General features: G+C 40.3%; 2 protein-coding genes across 31 annotated transcripts in view; both read left to right on the forward strand.

The window, feature by feature from the left end:
- Positions 1–5,311, forward strand: part of DNAAF5 (dynein axonemal assembly factor 5) — a 29,558-nt gene extending 24,247 nt beyond the window's left edge. The window contains exons 11-14 of one of the 2 annotated variants that reach the window (XR_011803624.1): positions 1,184–1,340; positions 3,165–3,356; positions 3,835–4,051; positions 5,152–5,311. Coding sequence is in view for 1 of the 2 variants with exons in the window: in XM_027469233.3 (XP_027325034.2) it covers positions 1,184–1,340; positions 3,165–3,356; positions 3,835–3,974 (489 nt within the window). In the remaining variant the exon portion in view is untranslated. Of the gene's footprint in view, positions 1–1,183; positions 1,341–3,164; positions 3,357–3,834; positions 4,859–5,151 lie in introns of those variants that run through there. The other variant, XM_027469233.3, reaches the window with a different exon arrangement.
- A 4,412-nt stretch (positions 5,312–9,723) lies between these two features.
- Positions 9,724–26,787, forward strand: part of SUN1 (Sad1 and UNC84 domain containing 1) — a 30,254-nt gene continuing 13,190 nt past the window's right edge. For 7 of the 29 annotated variants that reach the window (XM_005020065.5, XM_072023881.1, XM_072023883.1 and 4 more), the window contains exons 1-7: positions 11,839–11,978; positions 17,045–17,141; positions 22,810–23,001; positions 23,304–23,494; positions 23,978–24,004; positions 24,095–24,298; positions 25,921–26,043. In XM_005020065.5, coding sequence (XP_005020122.3) covers positions 17,065–17,141; positions 22,810–23,001; positions 23,304–23,494; positions 23,978–24,004; positions 24,095–24,298; positions 25,921–26,043 — 814 coding nt within the window. In that variant the 5' untranslated portion in view covers positions 11,839–11,978; positions 17,045–17,064. The other 22 variants (XM_072023887.1, XM_072023891.1, XM_072023894.1 and 19 more) reach the window with 13 other exon arrangements.

Genomic DNA, 26,787 nt, shown 5'->3' on the forward strand with positions numbered 1-26,787 from the left:
TTTCATAATAAAATTAATTGCAACTGAGTGCTAATAACTGAAATGATCAGAAGTGAGGAGAGGGTGATATCCTGACAAAAGACCTGAGACCTGCTATATGGTGTAGAACTTGCCATCATGAAATTTTGTAGATCTGCTCTAGCATAACGCCAGTTCTGAGACACCAAATACTCAGGCCCTTGACATAACTGGCCCCTTAGCCAGTACGTGCAGAGCGGCACTGGAGCTAGCCAGTACATGCTTTTGTGTAATGTGGTGAAGACAACTTGTCTGGTTGCCTTGGAACCCACAGGTCCATTTAGGAAAAAAATGTAAAAGATTCCTGGAAAGGGCAGGAGGAGTTGAGATGGAACTTGAAGGGTATCTATAGAAACTAAAATAGAGAGCTGGCAAGGAATATGCTTAAAGAAATGTAAGGTTCTGTAGTGATCAAGGATTAATTGAATCTGAGGAGGTTTTTGAAGCTTGTTTGCTAGCAAAAATGGCATGTGGAAGGAAAAATGTTCAATATAAGGACATTTTTAAAAACAAATGGACTTTAAGTTTTATTAAATGCTTATAATCTTTATTGCCTTTATAATAGACCTTAATTGAACAGAATGCTTAAACACATGTAACTGGTTGATTTCACGTATATGAAAATAACATCAGAGACTACTGTTGTGTTTAAATGTTTTTCTGAATCAGTGGGGGACCTAAACACCCTTTTACATTAATGTATATGAAATGTACATATTAAAGTCAAATAATGAAACTCACTAAAAATGTTGTATTAAAATCTTTATTTAAAAGCTTCCTTTTGGAATAAGAGCACCATCTACTGGTACATACACATAATCCTCATCTCCAAATTACTGAAAGTCTTGCCAAGATTTTTTTTTTTTTTAATAAAAAGACAAGCAAGACTAAAGCTTTTACAGATAATGTAAAACTCATGCATATATACTGAGTATTCATGAAATGGCTGTTCTATTGGTGGATTTTCCATTTCCCAAGCTTCTTTAGAGGTAAAAATGAAGCTAACATCAGGAGATTCAGGTGTAATTATAATTAACTTTATCTTTTTAAATTGTGCAAGCCAGTATCTGTCAGATCTAATGATAACTGATGTAACCAATAAGCACATTGTTTCAGAGAGACTGAAAAGCTGTTGGTTTTTATATGCTTTTCTTGTTAATTCTAGACCTTGAAAGTCAAAGATGTGCTAATGCCCGAAATTATTGCTGCCATGGATGAAGACTCTAAAATTAGTCGACTGATGGGTTGCTGTATTGTTGGTGTTTTTTTAAAAGTCTGTGGGAGGCAGTTTGATGAAGACCAGCTTACCAAGATTTACCCAGGTAAGTGTGAGAGTTTTGGGGTTTTATGATGGAGGCACATCTCCATATTGAAAAATTACACTTACTTTTTCTCCTGAAGTGTCATAGAAGCTTTGTTTGTAATGATAAAAAGTCCTCGTTCTGGAGCAGTAAGCAGATTCTCTCTGGAGCTTTAGGATTCACTCCAAAGGTTGTCCACCTCACCTGCAGTTTAATTGCAGCTGGTAGCAATGAAAGTACTAACACAGACTAAGAAATGACAAATCTGCTATGTCTAATGGCTTTAGTACTACCTGAAGAGCAAAAAAGCCTTTACAAACAGGTGTAGATTTCATGTTGACTTGGTTTCTCACACATGTTTATTTTACTCCCATAAACATATTCTAGTGCTATGGTTCTGTTCTTTTATCTGGTGTTTTAACTATTTGGGTACGTATCCCCTAGAGTAATTTTATATAGTAATTTATATAAAATTAAGGAAAAGTGGGGGAAAAAAAAGTGGAAAAAGTAGATTGGGCAAAATCATACGGTCAGCAACAGTTTTGTATATGAGAGGCAATTTAACATCTTAATCCTGCGGAGATGAAGACATGCCTGGACAGATATTCTCTCCACTTGAATACGTCTTTTACCAGAGCATAACAATCAATTAACAATCAATTAACAATCGACCTCATCGCAGTCTACAACTTCCTAGTAAGGGGGTGTCGAGAGGCAGGAGACCTTTTCTCCATTAACACCAGCGACAGGACCCGCGGGAACGGGGTTAAGCTGAGGCAGGGGAAATTTAGGCTTGACATCAGGAGGGGGTTCTTCACAGAGAGAGTGGTTGCACACTGGAACAGGCTCCCCAGGGAAGTGGTCACTGCACCGAGCCTGATTGAATTTAAGAAGAGATTGGACTGTGCGCTTAGTCACATGGTCTGAACTTTTGGGTAGACCTGTGCGGTGTCAAGAGTTGGACTTGATGATCCTTAAGGGTCCCTTCCAACTCAGGATATTCTATGATTCTATGATTCTATGATTTGTTACTGCCAAGTGAGACTGCATAAAGTATATAAAGTACAGGTATGCATTTTAAAGAATCAAGATGTTAACACACGTGAGTAGGTATTAAGTATGACTCCAACAGCACTTGCTTCTTGCAGGCCCTTTCTGTACTAGCTTTTCAACTGCAACATTTCATTTTATTAAGATATTCTGTTGCTGATATGCTAATATCATTTTTATATGCCCTTGCTACCAGCTGAGCAGAACTGAGCTGAAGTATTCCCGATGTTATTATACATTAGACCACTAGATGGAACTTTAGTCAGTGTTATTGTCTCCAAGGCTTACCAGTATTTCATCTGCCTTGCTTCCTAGTTTAGACTATGTGAAATAATGTTTTAACTATAGTGAAAGTAGAACAGTAATGTGTTATATAAATGGTAGTCACATCGTTCTCCATGTTGTGTGGGGTAGGTTTTAAAAAAAAAAAGAGGAAGAAACTACTAATCTGCAGTGCTGTATTGCCAAATAGAGATACTTTCTCTAAAACTTATTAGTATCATATTGGTATGAAGGTAGAGTGTGTTAGCCAACTAATCTAAATAATTTAATAAATGTATTTTAATATTTTGACAACATAATTAACTTTTAGAAAACAATCCAATAACAATCCTATGCATGCTTTTAGGAAGAATATACATGTATTCCACAAGTTCAAAAGACAGAAAGATGTCATGTATATAAATGCAACAACAATTTCAGTGATTACAAAATAAATTTGTGTTTTGAAATAAAAATAAAAAGGTAACTTCTCTGTTAATAGTGATGATTGGTTGTATATTTGTTCCTTTGCAGAAGTCCTAAAGCGTTTGGATGATGCTTCACGTGATGTACGACTGGCAGCTGCTCGCACCTTAACTAATTGGTTTAATTGTGTAAAAGACAGTGATATGAAATCTGTAATGAAAAGTAATATTGAGATTTTGTATCAAGAACTGTTGATACATCTGGATGACCAAGATCAAGATACTCAAAATGCAGTCCTAAGTAAGACTTTCAGTCATATATATTTTTTTTGACAATGCTTTACAAAGAATGCTACTTCCATGTAACACTTGAAAACTCTTACTGCTAGGGACTAGTTGCAGTGAGTATGAGCTCAGACCTTTCACCTGTATGCAGAATGTTTTATCTAGTATTCACTAGAGTCGGAATATGAGCATATCTGATGTATCAGAACCCTGTATAAACAGTAGACAGGATATGGACCATAGACACTAACCACTGCAGGATGTGACCATACCCTATCTCTTAATAAATTCTGTGGAATTTATTGGTGTATCCGTTTATGCATTCAAGCATATAGATATCAAAATGCAGACTTCAGTAAATGAGAGGGGAATTAGTTTTTCATGATTGCGCAACTAACAGAAAACTTCCAGGTTAGGTTTCAGCTACTTTGAGGGAACCTGGACAGAGAAAGACAGAGCAGCTAATGTTTTATAAACCATATTTTGTTTTACAGATGCTTTAAAAGAAGGCAGCATTTTATATCCAGAACTGCTTGTGAGAGAAATTGAAGTGATTATACATAAGCATCGAACACCAGTCTATTGTAATCAACTACTACATCACATTCAGTCAGCCAAAGAACCACTGTTATGAATCAATGCTGATTTTTTAGTGAACTGCATGTGAAATCTGTTTGATCTGGATTGGTTTCATATTTTCATTTTCTTAAGGTAGGCTGAGCAATAAATAGATTTTTTTTTTCCTTCATAAGTTCAGTATTAGTTCATTTAAAACTCAGGTTAGCACAATTCTATGTTCTTTGCCATGTGAAGGTGGTTATTTTTTTTTTTTCTTTTCCTAGCAATAAGACAATGTTTAAATTCACGTTGCATTGAAACTTTTCCAGGTACAAGGTTTAAAAGAGGAATATTTTTGAGGAATCTGATACTATTTATATTTGAGAAAGATAATTTATTTTAAAAAATAATAGTGTAATGTTAAATTTATGTAATTCAGCGAGTACTTAGTCTTCTAAGGAGCATTTCAAACTGGATGATATTCAGACTTTGCAGAGTCAGGTCTGTGAGGAACAGTTTTATCAGAAGTGAAGACAGCCAAACTTCTGTTGCATAGCGCAGCAGAATTTTCATGGTGTTCTGAGTACTTATACTAGCATAACATAGGGGACATATTCTGAGTAGGTGTCACTAAAGGAATGTTTTGTATTGTCATTGTATTACATGTTATGACTGAGAATAAAACTAACATTTTTTAAATTAAGGATTGTAATGGAAGGAAATGTGCTGTTTTGTCACTTAGATTAACAATATTTATATTGTTTTTGTTAAATATACAGCATCTGCATCTTTTATGTTTATACTACAGTGCCTTGGAAGGCAAACAACATTTGTTTGCATACTACTTTGAAGTGAAATTCTCCAATATTAGGTTAAAGCATTTCTTTAAATACCTTTGTAGTGTACAAGTTGTGGAGTTTTCTCGCATTCTTAGCTATGTAATAAAGTGGGCTTCTTAGATTCCTGTCTGAGTCATTCTGGGGTACAGTGCTATTTATTGCACACACAAAAATCATGGAAAAGCAGGTTCCTGATTTTTTAAAATTATTAGTATTATAGGCAGAAAATATTTTTTGTTTCTACCTCCCAAGTACCTTGGCTTTGTATCAAGTCTAAGAACAGGCTCTTCAAGGTTTGGGAATACTCCTTATGATGTAGGAGTACTCCTCATGTTTGCTTATCCTTCTGAGATAACTACTTTTTCAGATTTAACGACTTAATTGTACCAAACCATGGTCTGTTTGCATCAATAGGTACTGGCAATCTCGAAGAAACATTTGAGAGAAAAGAGATACACAAAGCAAGACCTACTTCTATCTTAAAAGCAAAGTTATGAAAACTTGTGGCTACTCCTCCATAAAATACTGGGTTGTTTTGAAAACCCTATCAAAAGGGACAATAACACTAAAGATACTGAATAAATGAGTACTTTCTTAGCAATCTAAAAGCTCTTTGTCGTTTCTCTAGAACTGGATGCTAATTTTAAATCAATTACACTGTGTCATTGAAGTTTTCATGAAAAGAAAAGCTATAACTGTTCCTTTACTGAGTAGCATTTTAGTTGACTAATAACTTAATAATGTGTAGCTCAATATAACGAGAAGGCCATCAGAAATTCTTACAATGTACAGTAAATACAAGTCACTAGGAAACATTACATTGAATAAAGAAGTCATGGAGTCTCCACCCCTTGGGGATATTCAAAACCTGACTTAATACATCCTGGGCAACCTGTTCTACCTGACTCGGCTTGAGCAGGGATTTAGACTACATGATCTCCAGAGGTCCGTTCCAGCCGGAATTATTCTGTGTTTCTGTGAAATTGTTTTCTTAGTCTCATCAATCATTAAAAATCCAATCTAATTAGACTGGAAATGGACTACATAGCCATCTTAGCAGAGCCCTCTTGAGATTTCATTCAACACCTTATTCTCAAAAAAACAGGATTTCAAAGCTCTGCAAAGCAACCGATTCTTTCAATACAACCTGAAGTCTTGCTTCAGCAACCTCTTGCTGTGTCAGGAGGTACACGATTGAAGTGTATGGTGGTTTTTTTTCCATCTTGCTATATCAGCTATTATGTGTACTAGATTTTATTTGTGTTCATTGCATAATGCTATTACGATCATATTAATTACATAACTTTTAAGCAAGGACAAGTTTTCTTGGGCAAAATGGTTATCTCAAACTTTCAGACTTTAGATAAGCAGACTTACTAGCCCTGCCCATCGTGCGACGAACGTACATGCTTCTGACTTTTGTCCTTACAAGCTAGAAGACCTATTGCGGAGGATCCTTGGATTCTCAGTGAAACGAAATTTTTGGTAAGTGTATGCATTTGGCTAACTGAATGTAGACTCTTCTAAATGTTTGTTGACCACCTTAAATAGAATCAATTGATTAGATGTGAAGAGAGCACTGTAAATTAATGCACCTAGACTGTGACAAGAAGGCTACATCTTGAGAGAGCAGTTTGAGGAGAGACTGGAGGTTAAGTTTGTTTCCCCATCCATCCTCCTCTCACCGATGTGGGTCCTTGTAAGCAATCTGCACATTTCTTCAGAAATGCTTTAGGCAAATTGTAGGCAGCCTGTCTGCAGGTGTCCAGCAGTGCACTGTGTCATCTCATCACATGGTAAAGATGCACTAATGCACCTTGTCTGCTTGCACATGTGGTGTGCTCCCCAGAATACCAACCTCTGGCTATAACCTCTGGCTATAACTGGATCTTGCTTCTACATTTGCTGTTTGAAGAGGCAGACAAATGTAGTTAGGAGGGAAGCTCCGAGGTAATCATGAAAAGACTGTTGAAGTGTACCTATAACTTGAACAGAGCAGACAAACTTGATGCAGAATATTGTGTGTGTGATGACTGCTCTGAATAGATTGTGAAGTCCCCTACTCTTAACTGTGGGTCTTATCATCTGTAATAGCTATAGAACTATTAGAGTGAACTATGTCTTTTAACTGAAAAGCTTTCAGACACCAGAGCATACAGATTAGAGTTCTGATTGGTTATTGCGTAGGTTTTACCTTGCTTATGAGAATTCACTTGTGCAAGCAGAATACACACATTACAGCAGTGCTGCAGACACCAAGTAACCTCTTGGTCTGTGGAAATCAACTGCTGGCTTGAGAAGAGCAAAGTCTGTTTTATTTGTCGAATCTGTGTTAGGATCACTGTGTGGGAAAGTGAGAAACTGCTGGCTTTCCCACAGAAGACAAGATCAGAGCTGGTCCAGTTAGATACATGGTGGACTGAGCCTCAACTCCACCCTTCTAGCAAAGCTCTATCCACATTTTGAAAAGAGAGGAAAAAATATAAAGCAAAATGTCTTCATTATTAGGCAGCTGAAGGATCAACAAAAATTACAGCTAACAGGCTTGTGTCCACTTACTGAGATCAGTACCCCAGGGAAGCTCAAGAAGGGCAGTAACTGAGTTGAAGCAGCAGATGAGAGGAGAACGGCTGCTCTGTCAGCCTGCCTTGTGTATAATCGGCTTTTCTTGTTAATGTCTGAAATCCCCTGTAAGTCAGGACGATGGCAGGATCTAGTGGCAAAATTGAAGTGCTTTGCAGTCCCCTTTTTACTGATAATTGAACTACACTGCATGGAGCACCCATTTCCTTTGGCCGACACCAGTGATGGTGTGAAGAAGGGGCCCTCATCAGTTTAACCAAAATGTCTGGTGAGAAACTTTTTCTTTAATTGTCAAGAGAGAAATCAGACTTTCAGATACTTTAGGCAATTTTCATACTAATGCATATACATGATCATCCCCTCATCCATGGACATAAAGGTCACCACACATCCTCACTCAGGAGTGTTTCTACAGAGTCCCCCTTGCCCGGTACATCCCTGCCACACATTGCCACAAGACCCTGGAGCCATGGGCCATCCCCATGCTGCTGCTGAGCTCCCTGTGCCCTTAGCTTTTCCTACATGCACAGCAGTGTGCAGTGCCCAGTTTTACCAGTCAGAAACTCCTTGCTGCACTGGTCACTGTCATGTTCAGCTCACACTTTTAATTGCTGTGAGTACCTCTAACTTTGTGGTTGATAGCAAGGGCAAGAATACAGCAGAACAGGTTTGCTAGGTGTGAGTGCAGGAATGCTCTGGGAATCACAGTCAAACTGGAAGGGAAGAAAGCAAGCATGTGCAAAGAGAGGGGAACTAGACGTGGCCCTTGGATTGTTTGGCCATGCATTGTAGTTTCCCTATACCTGGTGTCAGTTAACAAAGCTTTTTTTTTTTTTTTTTTTTTTTTTTTTTTTTTTTTTCTAAATACATAACTGCTTTCTAGAGCATCAAAACTGAAATACTTCTAATACAATCAATTTTTATTCCTATTGACCATTTTTCTACAGAATTTGGTTTAGCTGATAAAATTGAGCCTGCTTTATGTTTTAGAGCTCATTGTTGGTTGCTGAAAATTTTTGAAATAGTTTTTATTTGCTACAGAGTAGTTTTTTTGTTTGTTTGTTTGTTTGTTTTTTTTTTTTCCCTGAACTGTGGAAAAATTAACTGTGTGCCAGCTTATTTTAACAAAATTGGACTATTGGACCAAGTTTCACTTAAATTCTAGAAGCGAAAGGCTCTATTGCTCCTCATAGCCAGGGAGCAGAGGCAGAGATGAATCTAAGCCATCCTTCTCAAGCCTCTTGGCCTGGCTCTGATGCAAAAAACAGCTGCCCAAGACAAGACGCAGCAGCCTGGGGAGCTGGAGCAGTGCCCAGGGAGTGATACGTGCTTTGTTCTGCTAGAGCAGAGTGCACCGTGCCCTGGCAGGGCTCCAGTGGAACGGGTGGAGAAGATCCTGAGAAGACCTGGCCTTGTACCGCCAAAGACTTTGAGAGATTTAAGCTCAGTGATTTTTGTTCCGTCTTGTGCATTTTCTGCTCTAAAGACACAAAAACAGTTGCAAAGTACAGAAAGAGAAGGTGTAGCAGAGGGAGGTAACTCACCTTTCTGCAAACTATTGAGCCACCTACTGCGAGGTTGTGACTGGCTGAGTGTCTAACCAAATTATGTGCTAGATTTCAGGTGTTGGGATCAGCTCAACTTTGGTTACAGCATGTTAAAATTTTCACATAACTAGAGCATAGATCTTTTAAAATAAACAATCATTGCCTAAAGTCGGTGCTACATTGATGTTAGCTGGTGACTTATTTGAATGTCCCGATGTTACTTTTCATTCTTCTAACTTCTCACCAATTTTGCATCCAAACAAGTACAAAGAGCCTCTTTATTTAATAGTAACATGTTTATGACCCAGTGTTTCCTAGCAGGCTGAGTCATTTCTCTTGAACACCAGTAAATAAATGTTTTTGGGCTGGTTACATATTAAGTTACCCATACCCTGTTCTTCCATTTGAGCAGTTGCTGACTGCAGTATATCACAGCACCAAGCCCATTGTAGGGTTGGGGGGACCGAAGATTTAGAAAAAGTAACTGAGCCACAGATTTCACATTGACTGTATTTGCATACACTCCCTAAATATTTGAGCAGAAGGGCTTGTTTCAAGCCTCGACTCCTTTGCTGAAAACAGGCCCGTGACATTTTGTTTTAGCGCAGTAGTCCAGTGGTTACTGGGGGCTGATGCTCTTTTGTGCGGAGCACGGGCTCAAAAGCACTTCAGCCTGCCAGAGCTTTGGGAAATCCCATCGGAAAGCGGCAAGCGAAAGGAAAACCAACCCCGAGCTGCTCGGCTGCCCGGTTAGCGGGCATTCTGCACTCGCAGCTGCCCAAGGCCTCACGTTGCTGAGGGGGACGCCGAGGCCTGGGGCCGCCCGGCGGGCAGAGCCCGGGGCAGGAGCAGCGGCAGAGCCACCTCAGGAGCCGCAGCGGGTGAGGGACGGGGAATCCGTGAGGTGGCAGGGCCGGAGCCGTTGTCCCGGTCCAAGGGCGGGCCACTGCCGGCGGCACAGCGCGGGCGGGGCGGGCGGGGGCTCCCGGCGGCCTCGGTAAAACGGGCGGGGCGAGGCCAATCTCTGCCGCCGCTGCCGCGGGCTCTGCCTTTCCTTCGCTCCACCGGCACCAGGTAACGACCGGCCCCTGCCTGCGCCCCTTCGGCCGCTCCTCAGCCGCCTCCCTGGGCCTTTCGTCCGGCAGGCGGAGCCTCCCCGCGGGAAGGGAAGGGGCCTTGAGCGGGCGGGTGTCTCCCCTTCCCCTCACGGCTCTGGCCGCCTTTCCTGGGAGCAGGCGGGCTGGCGAGCAGCTCGCCCCGCCGGCGGCCGCGCTTTCCTTCCCCTCGCCCGCTGACAGGCGGTGGCAGCAACCGCCTCGGCCCGCACTGGGCAGCCGCCCTCTGGGGAGCCCTCGGCTCTCCCTGTCGCCGTTCGCTCCCTTCCCATCGGTTTCTCCCTGGGCTCTGAGGGTGCCTGCCCTGGCCCAGCCGCTGTGGTCCCTCGGGGGTAGGCGATAAGGCGCAGGAAGGCGCCAGGAAGGGAGGCTGCACTCACTGGGTCGGGTGTTGGCCTCGTCTTGGCGCCTAAAGCTGTTTGAATCGGCGCTGCTGGAGCGGGAGCAGGAAATCTGCCGTAGCTAGCTGCTGCTTGGGTCCCTCTTGGCCTGGCTCTTGGTGTGTTGCTTTTTTTTTTTTAGAGGTAACTATAACCAAGACCTTCACACACTGATTTTGGGAGAGTCGCTATGTGTGCTGTAGCGTTTGGTGTTATACAGTCACTTGGCTTTAGTGCGGAGCTGACAGGCTGTAACCAAAGCTTTGGTCCTGCCCAGGCTGTGCCCCCTTGGGCTGGTACCTCAGGCTGGCTCCTGTCTGTGTGCTGCTCCTGTAGGGAGCGCATTGTTAAAAGGTATCAGCCCTGTCTGTGGCTTTATTACAGAATAACATCACATAGGTCAGTATTGGGTTCATTTAGAGATTGTAGAGGTGTGTTTGGCACGTGATAGCCAGGTTTGGTTTCTCCCCCGTAATGATGGGGGGCTGGTGGAACGTGGAACTGTTTAGATGCAGCGCCTGTTTTGTGGTGGTCTCACAAAGTTTTATGTTGGCTGAAAAGAAAAAGTGTTTGATTTGCCCTGCTTTGTCTCCATTTATTAAAAACAAGTCTACAAGTCTATCATCTGTTACAGAAAAGGAAAATCTTAGATAGCAAACTCCAGGATCAGTGTTTCTGCAATGCTTGCAATCCCTGTATCTCACCCTCTCTGTTTTTCTGATTATCATTTCACAAAACTGAACTGAAAATCTCACTTTGGCAAATTTAAAAAAATAAACAAATCTTAGTGCTTTGGAGTTGGCTGTTAGGGGGTTTGTGCTTCTGTTGAATTTACAAGCCAATGACTAATTTCATTGTTCACCTGAAGGGCTTTATTCATATTGATTTTAATAACAGGAAAGTGAGCTGTGGGGCTTGTACGTTGTAAGTGATCACTTTATTGTTGAGTTTTGTCATCAAGGCTTCTTCTTGTGATACGTCACCTACTGTGGCTGCGCTGTTCCACTGACTTGCGGTTTGGTGAGTGCAAGTTGAAGATTTTTTGGGGTATGCAGGTAAAGAGTTGGGAGCCGGATACCGAGTGGGATGCTGGGTTGTATTTTTGCTATTAGACAGTTAATATTGAAGCTATTTTATTAGGTAAGCAGGGAGTGCGAGATGCTGAGCACGCCGCGCTTTTCGCTCTGTCAGCGCACTTCCCCTCAGCGCACGAGTACCCCGCGCAACTCCGCGCTTCCAAAGTGCGCATCCCTCCTGCCCTGATGCTCGCAGCAGCTCAGGGGTTAAGAGCGGCGAGGGCTGGCCCCAGCGGCCTCGTCCAGTGGCTTCCAAGCGCGGCTCTGAGTGGCACGGGAGGCTCGGAGCGGCCGCCCCCGACAGCCGCGGCCTGCGGGCTTTGTGGGCCCAGGCGGCCATTTTGCGACGGCGCCCGCTGCCCTCAGCGCTCGGCGGGGCACCGGCACCCGGGCGCCAGAGCCCGGTTCCCCTCCGGGCCGGTACCGGGCCCTTCTCGGGTCTCTGCACCGCCTCCAGTCGCTGGGGGCAGCGGCCGGGAGAGCTGCGTGAGCGAGCGAGCGAGCTCGGGCTTTTGGAGCGGCTCTTGGAACCCGAAGGAGGCAGGTCCGCGGCGGGGAGCCGAGCCGCTTCGCTAGCGGCGTCCGGCCTCGCCTTTCGGCTCTTTGTAACCGGCTGGGGGATAGCGTGGAGGTCCCTGCTTTATAAAATCACCCGGTGCCTGTCCGTGAGACAGCGCGGAGGCTCCCTCCTTTGTAAAGTGACTCAGTGCCTTGCCATGCAGCGCTCCGGGTGCTGCGTGTGTGTAAACAATGAGCAGCCGTGTTTATTGCCTCGCTGTAGCTGCATGTGTGGCTGGCTTCTATCAGCCTTCCCTTCAAAAGCCATTTAAAGGGGGCTTACTGTGAATATTCGCTTTTACCGCTTTGTGGAAAACCTCTTCTTCGTTACTAGCGTTTCAGCTTGACAGCTGTGTTTGGGGATCTCTCTTATAACACTCAATGGTAACGTGTAGTTTAAAACGTGAATTTGATTACTGTCTTGTTCGTTTGCTTCTGTTTTAAGAGTGCTGATCTTTTAACAATGTGTATTTTTAATAAAATGTTGATTTAGCATGGAGCTCTTTGCTCTTCAGCCTGTTTAAACTTGTAGTTATTTGGATATATGGAAATGTACTTCAGGGGTATAATTATTTTGCCTTTTATACAAAGAAGAAATTTCTTTGGTTATTCTGAATACTACTATAAAATTTGAAATTACAAGTAAAAATAGGTTGCTCTCAGGAACTGCTAAGGTTACATGCTAGATTTCCATTGCTGTTAACAATTTTGCCCAAAAGTCAGAGTAGTTTTTGAGGTCGTAGTTGCTTAAATGAGTTTATTTGCTTTAAAAGATAGGGGTAGAATAGGTTCTACTTGTAGTACTGCTGACATTATTCTAAGGCTCTAAATACATCATTTATTACTAACCTTGTAATCTATAATATAAGCTATACTTTGTTGCAAACTTTCTCATTCCTGATTTGTGACATAACTGTCAGTTTGCTGTAGACAGCTTATTTATTTTACTGATAAGTACTTGTGATCCCCCCAAAAAAGCTAAAGTATTGCACAAGTCCTGGCTTGCTTCCTTTGTGTCCTCTGTCACAGGGTGGTCCAGCAATTACAAAAGTTTTCTGGGCCTTGGGAAATTTAGGTTTCGGTTTTCTTCTATTTAGCAGACTTCCTGGTGGGTGTTTCTGCTCTGCCAGGGTCCCACTTGTGAAATGCCCATCTGCTGCTTCCTTTGTTGCAAGGGGTGTTCATTAGAAAGTGCCTAGAAAGTATTTTTGTCTCTGTAGCCCAAAAAAAAGAGTAAGTGGAGGCTATCCTTTCCCTGGTACATATTTGTAGTGCATAATACAACATATATTTGGTGCTGCCTTCCCTCTTGTGACACTTCTGTGCTCCAAGGCCCCTGTCAAAGCATCCTATCAACAACAATAAAAACAACAATAAAACCAAGGAAGCTTCCAGCAGTGCTGTTAGGGTTTTATTGAGGCAGTTTGATTCTGAAAGTGATGATCAAGCGTATAGTTCTGTTAGGTAAACAGACTTACAAGCTGGTGTCACTCGGACACTTCATAGTCAGCGTCCTCTGGAGACAGCCAGGGAGCTTTGTTCAAAGCTCAGTTCTGTGCTGATCAGAAGAATCCCAGGGCTTCCTTCTGTTCTGCCCAGCTCAGAACTTGTTTTCTCCTGCACTTCTACTCTGCTGATTTACTCAAACACTGATTCAGTTGGATAGCAAGAGAGAGATGATGCTTGAGATGACTTTTTGTCTGCTTCCCCTAAAAGCAGATAATCCAGCTGTCTCTGTAGGAGAGAAGCTGGTTTGTAATTCGAAGTAGTGATATGACAGGGCTATCTAGGCGCTGCTTCCGTTTCAGATTAAACATGTGCTTCTCTTCAGTTGCCTTTAAGTTGTCTTAACATATCTAACTGCTTTAAAAAATAGTAATAAAAATGTTTTATGGTCTTTCTAAAGGAAAAAAAAAAAAGGTGTGGTTAAAATGTCGGCCTACTAATGCTTGCAGCAAACTGGTACTCAAAGCCTGCATTAATCTTGGTCCAGATAGGTCTATGGTAGCCAAGTCAGAAGGCTCGTGAGCCCCTGAAAATGATGAAACTGGAAATAAGTACTGAGACTACCTCTCAGGTTCCCTGCCAGGTTTTGTAGTTTTGAAATTCCAAACTATTCTGTTAGCGTGCCTTTTTTCTGATTCAGTTGTATATGGAAGTTTCATAAACAGGAGGAATTACTGGGATGGGTGAATGCTGGAGTGCTGTCAAACAAGAGTGAACAAATTAGAGGGAGTTATTGTCTTCCACCCACCACACCTGGTCTGCTATGTAGTTTAAAGTTCTGCTGTAGTAAGTATGTAGAATATTTCAGAATAAAATGGGCTGATTATTTGTTCTGAGGAGGGGCTGTGGGGGGTTGTCTTAAAGAAGTGGTTACGTAAAATTCGACTATTGAACTAGTAGCAAGGTTTAAAAAAAATAAATCCAGCTTCGTAATAGATTTTAGGTGCCTATTTTTGAAAGTTTTGGTTATACCTATTAAAATTTAAGTTCTGTTTAAGTCAGTTAAGGCAGTTTTGTTACTTCAAAAAATTGAGTAAATGGTTTTCCCTTTGATTCTGAATTAATTTTAGAGTATCAGACCAACAGTGAGTCAAACAAAGTCCCTAAATTTTCTAAGTGCAATTTCTAGCTGTGGGATGTTTAGATGCTGAACTCCTTGTCCCTACTGGAGATCTTGGTGCTATGAAAGCCAACTATTAATAGACCTAGGCATTAATGCATGCAAGGCTTTTAGTTAGCAATGCCATTGTCAAGTACTCATTTTATGTAGCTAAATGGTATGTTTCAAACTTTATCAGATAAAATGATGGCAATTCTAGCATTCGATTTCTTCAGAAATCAACTAAAGAGAACTGGTGGGAAAGAAGAAAAGAACAGGGGGGAAAAAAGCTGAGCCAAGCCAGCATGTTATTTTTTGGTCTGCCTTTGTCTTGCCTACGTGAGTAGCAGACAGGGGAGGGCTGGTAGCTATGGAAAGCTAGGCTATGCGAGCAAGTTCCCTATGTGGGAAAATATTGCTGGATGTCAGGAGCATGACATCAGTTGTTGAATTGCCAGTGTTTCATCCTAAGTCCAGTCTTCAATGTCAACATCCCTCAACTCAAAATTCACTGTGTTTCCACTTTCATTATTGGGGGGCTCGTTGCTGTCTGGTCTCAGTTTCCTGAGCTCTGTTTGTTGAAGTATGGCAGTGGTTGCTGTTCATTCCAGCAGTATGTGCTGCTTATTCTAGCAAAGAATTAGACTGCTTTGCTAATGCTTCTGCACTACTGAGCCAAACTTCCTCTAAGCAAGAACAAACGTGATGCACAAGCCAGTGAAAGCATTATGGCTCTGGGACAAGTGAAGCAAATTTAGAGAAAGATGACTTAATGGAAATGCCTTTTTTTTTTTCCTAATCTTCAGGAGTTAGTGTGTAAAGAGCAGAAGCCAGAGATATTATTTCTCATTAACACTACAAATTCATGGGAGGTGCTAGCATTCAGAAAGCTACAGTGTTTAGGCCTGTAACTTTCAATTTAAAAACAAGAGAGAAACACTTGCCAGTAGCAGTGGAAGTACCCTCCTAGCCTATTGACATAGAATTGTAGGATGGGTTGGGTTGGAAGGGACCTTAAAGATCACCTACTTCCAACGCCCTGCCATGGGCAGGGACACCTCCCACCGGACCAGGCTGCTCAAAGCCCTATCCATCCTGATACCAGGATTTGGGGGCTGCAGGTGGAGTGGCAAAGAGCAGCGTTTAGTGTTACGTGCAGAGATTTCCTTTTGAACTGGCTTTAGTTGTACTTGCAACTCTGTTTTTTGTCCTTATTTCTTATGTGTAGGCCACTCTACAACTGAAAACTCAGTTCGGCATAGTAAACAACCCCAAAATGAGATATTTGTTGATGTTTTGATTACAGTGTAGCTAAGGATATTTTCATTTTAGTTTAGGCATGTCAATACAGTTGTGTGGAATATCTCTTACTGCTGCTGAAACAGGAGCCATAGATAATCTGAAAATAGCCAGGATTCCACATTACTAACCATGTGATTCCAGAATAGCCTGGTCCCTACTTGTTAACTATCAGTAACCTACTATTGAAGACTATTTTCTAGAAAAGCAAAACAGCTTTCTTGTAACTAATTGAGTAGAGACAGGATTAATTTTTTTTGCAGATATTTTAAAAGTTCAAGTTTACATAGCACTACAAATAGTCACACAAGTTTCTTGATACATCTTTTTTTTTTTTTCCTTCCTAAAACTGTAATATCTTTTTGAAGACCCTGTGAAAAGTTTTTGCAAGTTTTTGGGTTTGTTTTTGTTCAGTGTGTGTATTTTCTTTAAGTGGCTGGCACTCTGGAAAATTCTAGCCACGTGAGTCATTCTGCACTTGGCTCTTCAGTTAGGGCGTGTTAGTATTTCTATGACACAAGTACACAAGTTAACTGAAAATAAATACAATAATAAATACAATTTAATGTGAAACACAGGGAACCTTGCTGCTTACTGGATCATGTTCAAAGGTTACAGAATAAAATGATTTGAATATATGTAAAAACTTTCTCACGTTTCATGTACTACACTTTGTTAGTGCACGAAACAGCCCGTGCTTTGCTCAATGGGCTTTTGGAGCAAAACTCATTATGAAGAGACCTCTGAAAGCAAGGCAACATGTTAAAATCTGTATTGTTTAGCTTTTGGGGCTGGCAGCATCACTCAGTTCATATGGAAGTGGTGTAGTTCAGTGCTGATAAAGGCTTGGCTCACGCTACAGTAATGTGCCAGAGAACTCGGAAATTGCTGAAAATAGAGTATCATAAAAAAAAAAAAAAAACGCCCAACTGCAGTCACAAGAAGTACACTGAGCTTCATGCAGTAATGATAAGGGCTATCTAGCACTAGCAGCAATACTGCTGAAATACTGAGAGCTCCATATTTTTGGTAACAGCTTTTATTATTTCAATACTTCGTAACACAGGCTGAACAATGCAAGGGCTCTTACATTGACTATACATAGTTTTAAGTCATTGCATTGCTTTATTTTCACCTTTTACAGTATGATTTGAAACAGTCAACATGGATTTTTCACGACTTCACATGTATACTCCTCCCCAATGTGTGCCAGAGAACACTGGCTATACATATGCACTCAGGTGAGAACTCTTTTCTTCTTGTAGAGGAACTGTCTGTGCTCTGACTGTTGTTAATTCTGGAGAGTATAGCTTTCACGGTAAGTAGACAGCCTCTCTAAAGAAGTGTGCTTTAACTTGTCTGTTTTGAAAATAACTGGTGTCCTAAGTGGAGGAAAGGATACATGCTGAACTGATGGGACAGTGGCTGTGATATGACTCAGTGTTTATTAGTTACTGTGAATAAACTAGTCTCCACCTAGTTACGATTTCTGTTCTCTCTCTAAAAGTCACCAAATTCTTAGATGTTTCTATTGCAAGTTCTGTGTGTTTGCTTTTGTGACTTATCAGTATTTTATAGTGCAAAATAATGCTTAGTATGTCCTGATTGCTGCTAGTGTGGAATTTGTCTGGAAGTTGCGCATTGGTCACTCTTTATAACCAAAATTGCTTGTTGTGCAAATACAAAAAGCTGTATTCTAATGAACTTGTTTTTTCCCTATGTTTTTATTAATCTGACCATTAGACACTTTGGTTTTCAGAAAACAACTCTGTAGTGTGTCTACTATTTTCAGTGGTACGCTAATCAAAATAGATGCAATACCCATGTGAGTTTTTTGAATGTTAATAGAGGAGATAGTCTGCTGATTAAATCCGTGTCGTTTTTCCTGTTGAATTAATAAAGGCATTTTGAAGCAAGTATGCATGAATGGGTCTGAGTTACTGGTTTGGCTATTTTAGGATTAAAAAAAAAATCATTAAGATCCTTTTTCTATTCTGTGCTTGTAAATCACTATTATGTATTTAACGTGTTAATCTAGTATTTAGCTTTCAGGATACTTGGCTTCTTGCCATTAAACCAGGAATTGACAAAATTGTAGAATGTAATACTTATAGAATTTAATTGTTTTTGTATACTCTAAAACCATGTAGCTTTTTCATCTGGGGGAGTGTCGTTTTCTTAACTATAGACTGTCAGAAGCTCTTGCAAAATGGAATGTGTTTATGTTGTACCAATTAAAACAAATTGCAGCTCTTCCTGTAGCTCTAGAAAACGATTGGTTAAATGTTGATTAAATACAAGTGGGCATGCTGGACAATAGAAGCTGACTTTGATTCCTTAGGTTGTTTAGATGATGATTTGATGTCTGTGTGAGCATATCTTTCTTAAACTGAGCTGTGCAATTGTCATCTAATTGGATTTCTTTTCCTGTGTTGTTACATTTGCCTGAAACAATACTACTATGTTCAACACTACGATCTTCTCCACAGCAACTAGTCTTTCTTGCAGAGGAGAGAATAAGAAGATCTTAGTACTAACTACAGTTATCAAGATTTGTTTATTTACATTGTAATACTCTTTTGAAAAGTACTAGAAACATAAACTTCAATGGCATGCTTGTTCTAACCCCATGTTAATTTCAGTCTGAGCTAGGTTTGTCTCCTTGCTTACTATTTTGTCATCTATGAGTTGGTTTCCACTGAAGCAGACAAAAATACCATACAAGCAAGATTAGCCTGCCAGGAAGGGAGGATGCAGAATGATAAGTCCTATAGTGAATTTGGAGTATAGTTCATCTTAACTTTAGTAGCTTTTGTGTGGAAAGTATGTAGAAAGTGTTTGACTTCCTATGTAAACAAAGACTGTTACATTGCAAAGCTGATAAATTGTAAAGAATTCCTCATAGAAAGGGAGGGTTACACTTCTCAAAGCTTTTTGGCATCCTGTTTTTCTGTGTTAAAACAGAGCTTGATAAACTGAAATTTTAAAATGGCCTTAATGAAGGCAGGTATAGTTAAACTAGGTCAACATTTTCTCATTGTAACTTTTCCTTGGATAGGAAGAAAGGATTAGACAGCACTCTAAAATTTCCTCTTGAAAAAATTATATGAAGCCCAAAATCCTAAAATAATGGGGTAAAACTGCTTGTTGCAGTGCCTGCTTTCAGGGTGTTAAGAGTAAACTGCAGTCTGCATGCTAAATCTGCAGAAAGCCATGTATTACTCGTATAACTTTTTCAGCGTTGTGCCAATTAATATTGGAATAACCTGAAGAAAGGGTGAGTTAGGGGAGTTGCTCATTGGAAGTGTTTTCATGCTGAAATTCATTCCCTCCATCTCTGCCTGCGTTTGCTTTGCTTACATCTTGCTAAGTCTTGTTCTGCCTTTGACAATTCCATCTTTACAAAATCTGTCTGTGGGCTTCTTTAAAGAAATTTGCTTGTGTGTATAGCATTGGAAAAAAGTTTAATGAATCCAGATGCCATAAAGCTATTAATACATGTAGAGTTGGTTATAAACTATTAATAGAATTTCTATTAATACTTACAGGGATTACTGCGTATTCATAGCTGTTTGTAGTGCTTGTACTTTGTGCTTGTACTCTTTCAGCCCAGATCAGAAAAATATTAAACTGATACAGCTAAATAACCTTTTATCCTCCTCAAAATGCGAGTCAAACTTGTGAATCGCACTCACCTGTCAACATGTAATTTACGCCCCCTCTTCAGGCTGATCTCTCCTCTTGAGATCTTTTGAAACAACATCTTTTGAGATGTTTTTGTCAATTCAGGTACCTCTAACACTTTTTTTTTCCAAGCCTGAATTAAAATGATAAAATTTCAGTTTAATTTTTGTCCCAAAGCATTAAATCAGGATTCATCTTTCAGTGAAATAATTAGGTAAATGAGTGTATGTGTTCTGGGACTAATCAAAGGGTAGCGCCCTTGGTCAGTTGCTGTAAGTGATGCCTTGGAGGTGTTCAGGGCCAGGTTGGACAGCACCCTGACCTAGCAGGTGGCATCCCTGCCATGGCACGGGGTGGAGCTGGGTGGTCTTTAAAGCTGCTTCAAACCCAGGCCATTCTGTGGGTGTGTGATGCCCTGGTCAGAAGGCATGTAAATGGTTGTATGCTGTTTGTATGCCTGTGTCCATGTTTTATTTCTCTTTACACCTAAGAGAAATGTAGCTATAGCACTTTTCTACTGTGCTCTTAACTAATCAAGAGCATTAATGCCCGCTTTGTGCTGAGGAATGCTCACAAAATACATGATGCTGTCCTCTAGACAAAGGTACATGTGTGCTAAAATTGGCAGATGTCATTCTCATTCCGCTTGTAAAGGTACAACTTGAGAATAATCCCTCTGAATTCTAGGGCATTCTTACTCTGCAGATCTCGTGTGAAGGAGGTATCAAGGTAATAGCTAAGAAGCTGGAAATAGATGTAAGATTGGATAAGTCAGCAGGTCTGCCCGCAGCCGGGGGAGCTGCTTGTCAGGGGAAGGAACCCATCTGCACTGTCTCCTAGGTAACCTAGCAGTGTAGGCTAACTGCATCCTGCCTTTAGTGTTTTTTGGCTAGCTGTGCATACTAGGTAGAAATACCATCCATGTACAGGTTCACTTCTGTCTCCTGAAAGGAAGGACTGGATTTTGTTTGCTGTAATGCCTCTTTTGTGGAAGGAAAAGATCTGTTTCTCAAAATGTGGGGAGTGAAATGGCAAGTTAGATCTGTAGACGCTGTCCTGCCTTTGGAGACTTTATTTCAGTATGAAAAGAATTATTTTCCTGTGTAAGCAAGATAAGCTCTTTTTTGTTTAGAATAAAAGGTACAGTGACTTTTTTTTTTAGGTAGTAGAGCCCACCTCCAGGCTGTGTATTGAACCCAAATTGATACAAATGCTCATTGACATCCCTAATAGCAGCAAGTGTTTGCAAACAGAAACAAATTGAGGCTGCTTACAGCTGTCAGCTTGTCCTGTGTACTTTGTGTTCTTGTGAATTGAGTGTCTGTAAGAAACGTTGGGCAAAGATGAGGCAAAGCAAATGATAGTGGCAAGTGTAAATAGCAAAACTGAGTTCTGAAACAACTGTTTAGGGAGGGACTCAACAGTTAACTATTGAGGCTGGTCATTTCAGGATGAACAACAGGAAGAGCCCTATTTAACCTGTATTCTCGATTCACATCGGTCACAGTGCAAACTGCTTAAATGTACCATTTTTGAAAAAACTCTGTTACAGCCTTCTGTGCCTATCCAGATGAAAACTAAGTCTGTTCTCACATGAGGCCGCTCCTGTGTTTCCTTTTCCCCTCACCCCAAACATCGGGAAGGATTAATCAGCATAATGTATAAAGTATGCCAGATTGATCTTAAGCCGTGCTTAAGACTCCTGCCTTGCCCAAGGTTGCACTGTGCATGGCAGCATTAGCAGGCAGATCAGTACAATCAGGCAGGTGGTGCCAAACACCTGCTGTCAGATCTGCCTACCTCTGGGCAATAGAAGAAGCCATTCCAGACAAACTCTGGTCTGGTTCTGTGAGCTGACTGCCTGTCTGCTGCTGGAGCACCAAACTCAGCGCATTGCAGGAAAGAAACTATTTTTTTTAGGCAAAAGAAATTCAGTTGACGTGCTCTAACTCAGTTGCACCTTATGTGCTTTATTTCACATTGTGCAGCAATCAAGAAACTTGCTTCAGAAGCACCCCCTCATCAGAATTAAGTCACTGCTGTAAGTGTAGCTAGGAGGACTCGTGATGTTAATTTATTTGTATGCCAGAGTAACGCACCACTTCCATACGATTACTTTGTAATGTTCTGTGATTTCTATTGTTTGCATCAGAAAGGTTGCTTTTGCAAAATTACGTTTTACAGCAGCTGTTTGGATGCCTTCTTAACAGGAAAGAATCCATTTTAAATTCTTATTGCACAGGAGAATATTCGTTCAGCTCTAACTTGTTTGTTCGTTCTAGGGATTTTGGTGAGGAAGCTGCTTCAATACTTCATATATTTCTCAGTTGTGTTTTTTTCCCCTCAAAAAAGAAAACCCAACCCCAGGAGTATTAAAGCACCTTCTGTTACAGCTTTGCATATTTCTGCGGCCCAGCAGGGGACGGACTCCATTGGTGTGCTGACCTAGAGCGTTTTGAGTTTAGACCCTTTGGTTCACAGTGCTGAGTGGTTCTAGGAGCTGGCCTGCTGCAGGATGCCCTGCGATGACAAGCTCTGCTCAGTTACATAACTGAATGTTTCTGTTCATTGTGAGCGCAAGTTTAGCTCAAGGCGAAGCTTCTGTTTTAGGAAACGTTTGTCTTACTGATCCTTCTGCTTAATCTATTTGTATTTGCCTTGTGTTGCTGCTTTGCTTTCATTGTGAGTTTTCAGGAGGATTCTGAGAGACTTAAGTGTAAAGGTGTGTATAGTGTTCCTGGGATATTGGTGTGAAGCTTGTCTGTGTGTAAATTTGCCCTTTGTGTGATGAAACGTGAAACAAAAATGAAAATGAAACTACCTTGTGACTTAGTGTACTGTGAGTTTTAATTTGTTGCTAGGCACGATAAACTTTGTCAGAAATGGCTTCGTCTCTTCAATTGATCTCAAAAGTTCTGTGTGTGGGGGGCTGCGCTATGAATGTTTACTCTGGGTCAACTGCAAACGTGTTTTCCATGGCAGTTGTTTCTTTTTAACTGTGATTTGCTTTCCATTGTTAAACTTGTAATGGGAATTGCTTGGGAGAACCTTGAATACCTACATACTCCTAAACTGTTTGAGTAATACAGTGTATCGTGTGGGGTTTGCTCCACAGCCCTGGATAAACTACTTTTAATGGAAACAGTCTAACTTGAATGGCATGTTTGTTTCTAGGGGAATTTTCTCCTCAACTCTGGTAACTTTGCGGTTCTTATTTTGCTTTAGTTCAAGTTATTCTTCAGATGCTCGGGATTTCGAAACTAAACACAAAATAGATCCAGTATTTGATTCACCAAGAATGTCACGGCGTGGTTTACGGTCAGCTGCTGCAGGACATAATAAAACAGATGATGCCCGAAGTGATACCCTTCATGACAGCTCTTACTCTGGAAACGTGACTTTCAGAGAACAGTCTAAGTAAGCATTTTTATAATCACAATTTATTGGAGTCTTGAGACTTGCTGTTTGAACGTGATAGTACAAAAATACTTTATTTTTATTCATTGTTCTCAATGTTTACTATCATAATTTTGAAAAGGATATTCATTATGTGGTTTATAATGAAGTCTTTGCAGAACTGTAGATGCTTTAAAGTGATAATTTTCTTTGAAACCTGATTTGTCTAGTCACATCTGTATTGAAAAAGCTTTTTTAAAAAAAAAAACAAACAAAAAACAACACTTTAGTGCTATGTCTCTTATCTTTGCTTTGTTCTCTAGGGTGGTAAGGCAGCGCAAAAGTACAAATAAGCGATCTGGCAGTGTGAGAGAGACACCAAGGAAAACCCTATTCAGCTCTCCCATTTATAGCCAAAGCAGTTTCAATAGCCATACCACTGATGCATCCATGGTGTCCACAGTATTGGATGAATCTTCGATTCGAGAGCAAACAGAAGTTGATCATTTCTGGGGTAGGTAATGATTGCTATTGGTAATCAAACTGTGAAAAACACTTATAGACATATGTTTATACACACCAAACCATGTCTTCCCCACTTGTTTTTCCACACTGCCCCCGAACACCTGCACATACTTCTACTTGTGCTGTAGGTGTCTCATTGCTAAGATGTCTGCTGGAAATTTGCACTCTAGTACAGCTGGTTGTGCTGACATAGTCAACATCAGGACATACTGCACAGTGTAGCTGATATATAAACCAAAAGTGTACGATTATGTGACACAACATTATAGGTGGTTTTATTAACTGTTGCCATACTACATTAACACCTGAATAAAAGACTTTGCTAATCTGAGGGACTAAAAAAAAAGTTAAATACCTATCATTTAAGACTGCAAAGAAAAGTCACTTTCATTCATGTCAGATATAATAGTTGTTCGTTGGGCTTCCTGATTTTTGGGAATGAACTTGTTTTTTTTTTCTTTCTTCTTTGAAGGTCTCGATGATGATGGCGAACCTAAGGGTAACTAAGCTTTCCTTCTGCTTTTCCATGCATTCTATTTAATGGTAATTAGTGAAGTCAGTAATTTTTGCACTGAATTTTCTACTCTAGGTTTGCTAGGTAGTGGTACTATGCTAACACAGGGAAATGGAGATATGGCAACAGCAGAAACACAGACCACAATGCTAAATGGCTACATCTGCAGTGATTGCAGCATGCTTTCTGAACGGAAGGAGGCTCTTACAGCAAAATCAGCTTCTTACGTGCCATCTTCCAGAACTTACTCTAGGGACAGGAGCCAGAAACATCCATCTAGTAAGTAACTTTCTACTGTGCTTTGTTTACATAGCAGAATGTTATGTGGTTTAATTGATGCATTTTCCATGTAGTGCTATTTAAGTACTCTTCCTCCCCTGTTTTAATTATTGGTTAATATAATTCTAGAGATTGGATTGTATGAAATATTTGTTTCTGTATCAGCTGAAACTCATGGTATCTTAAGTTATGTCCAAAATGATATGAAACACAATGTGCTGCTGCAACCAGCATTGATATTTAAGTGTCTCTTGATTTGTTATCACATGTCTGTCAATGGATTTTCAAATTGGAACTTTTCTAATATGGTCCAATTATTTTTTTTCTTAAGTGATTTGAACTTTTAAGACTGAGCAGAATTGTTACTTAGCAGTGTTTCTGTTACCCCAGAAAACCTGGAGATACATGTCTACTTCTTTGTAGGTTTTTTTATTTAACCTTTTAGGCTATTAGAGTTCTTTTTTAAGAGGTGAACCTCAACCACTTGAAAGATTGAACTCCAAAGGAGAAAAAACTATTTCTAAATAGACTGTATAACGACTATATTCTTGAAACTTGAAAACACTTGAATCTGCTGGGGGAGGGGGGAAGAAAGGAAGACTTCTGCCTTTCGAAGGCAATCTCCATTCTCTGGATAGTGGATAGTTGGCACCAGTGTCTTGGCTTTATCTATGCATCTGTTGCATAGCATCCTGAGCTTCTTGATTGTTTGAAGTCCTCAATGATCGCTAATGTGATGTTTCTTCAATGGCCTTGAATTAGAAAAGAACCTCTTTTGTGATTCTGTAAATGTTATTCTTGAATGATGCACGTTTTCAGTAGCGATAAACCTGTTTTGGAGTGCAAGGTATGACTTCAAACACTTTGAGACAAGTATTTCTTTTCTGAAATTGTATAGCACAGGTAGGAATTCTATTATCTTGGCAAAATGAGCTAGTTTTTGACACTGTATGAAAGTTGTTGTGTTACAGAGTTCATATTCACAGAGGATAATCTTAGAAATGAATCCATCTTTATATACTCTTTTGAATTCTAATCCAGCAATTGAAGTTGTGTCGGGGGTGGGACAGCACAGAATCATGGCAGATTTTTTGGAATGTGGCTGATACTAGGAAAGCAGCACTATGGAGGACTGATTTTGTTCCTGCTGCTCGAAGGAGAACTCTCTTCAGCACTTGAGGCAGACCTCTACAGTAACTCTCTTCCCTTAGTGTAAATGCAAGAAGAAGGTAAAAAATCCTTTCCCTTGTAAATCCAAATTGTTTGGAGTTGTAGCTCACAAAATCGTGATCGACAGCTCAAATCACTGAGAAATCGTTAGTTCTGTAAGCAAGGAATTCATCACTATTCACCGGAGTTCTTAATTCCTCACTAAGGAAAAGTACTTGTGCTGAAGCCATCGTCTTGAAGTCATAGTTCTTGCAAAAACATTCACCTGTAATACCAAATTCTTCTAGACTTCTCAAACCATGCTTTCTTGAGTGTCGTGTTCCTGGCTAAACAAAGGCTTTTGATGCTTCATCCTCACTTTTCTGCAAGTTAATGGTCATCAGAGAATAGAGGTACATCTTTATGTGAGTGAATAACTTAGATTCACACTTCTTTTTTTTTTTTTTTAATAGGGGGCATGTATTTCTTCATGAGTAAGATTCTGCGATTGGTCAAACATACTGCAACTTCTTTTGCATCCCTGTTAGTGCAACTATTTCAAATGGTTTTGCTGAAGCTGAGTTATGAATTTAAAGGTACCTTTTCAGTTGTCTTCCTTGGTCTCCACAGAAAACCAGTGTGTCTTTGTGTTTTTTTTCTTACAGACTTCATGTATGGCACTATGGTGTTCTTTTATAGTCTTGGATGGCTCTTGTCTTTCTATCTTATTTTTTAATTCTCTCACTTGTGCTGCCCTTTTCATATTTTGCCTCTGTTCTGGAAGTATCAGGATCCAGGTATGTGAGAGATATCTGTGTTATAGTTAAGATTCCCATGTTGATTTTCTACTAGAAGACTGTAGAAGATAGAAGCTTAAGTTGTTTTTCAAAACTGTTCTGTGTGATAGTGTGGAATCTTAACTTCTCAGTGACTGCTAAGGTTTGGACTACTTTTTTGAATCTTTCAGGCCATTTTGCACTTAAAGCTTAATTAGATTTGTCTTGTAAATCTAAAACTCCAGTTGTTGCTCTGTATTACGATAATGCACATCTTGTTTTCCTTGAATAAGTTCAATTCTTCTTTGCCTTTTTCGTCTGTAACATATGCTCTATGAGTGAAGTTAAATCACTCTATATAGAAGGTAACTGATTTTTATGCGTATAAAACTTTCTTGTGTATTTTCTTGTCTTCTCTGCCTCAGTGCTGTATAGCCTGTCTTAGTGCTCTCTTCTTAGTTGCTTAAGATTTCTGATAAAACCAATATAAAGATGTGGCTCACTTGACAGATGGGAATAGTTACTCAGGATTTGATGAGTTGTAACTCAGCAAAGTTAATTTAA

Source organism: Anas platyrhynchos, chromosome 15 (genome assembly GCF_047663525.1).
Source record: "Anas platyrhynchos isolate ZD024472 breed Pekin duck chromosome 15, IASCAAS_PekinDuck_T2T, whole genome shotgun sequence".
In the NCBI taxonomy this organism is placed as follows: Eukaryota; Metazoa; Chordata; class Aves; order Anseriformes; family Anatidae; genus Anas; species Anas platyrhynchos.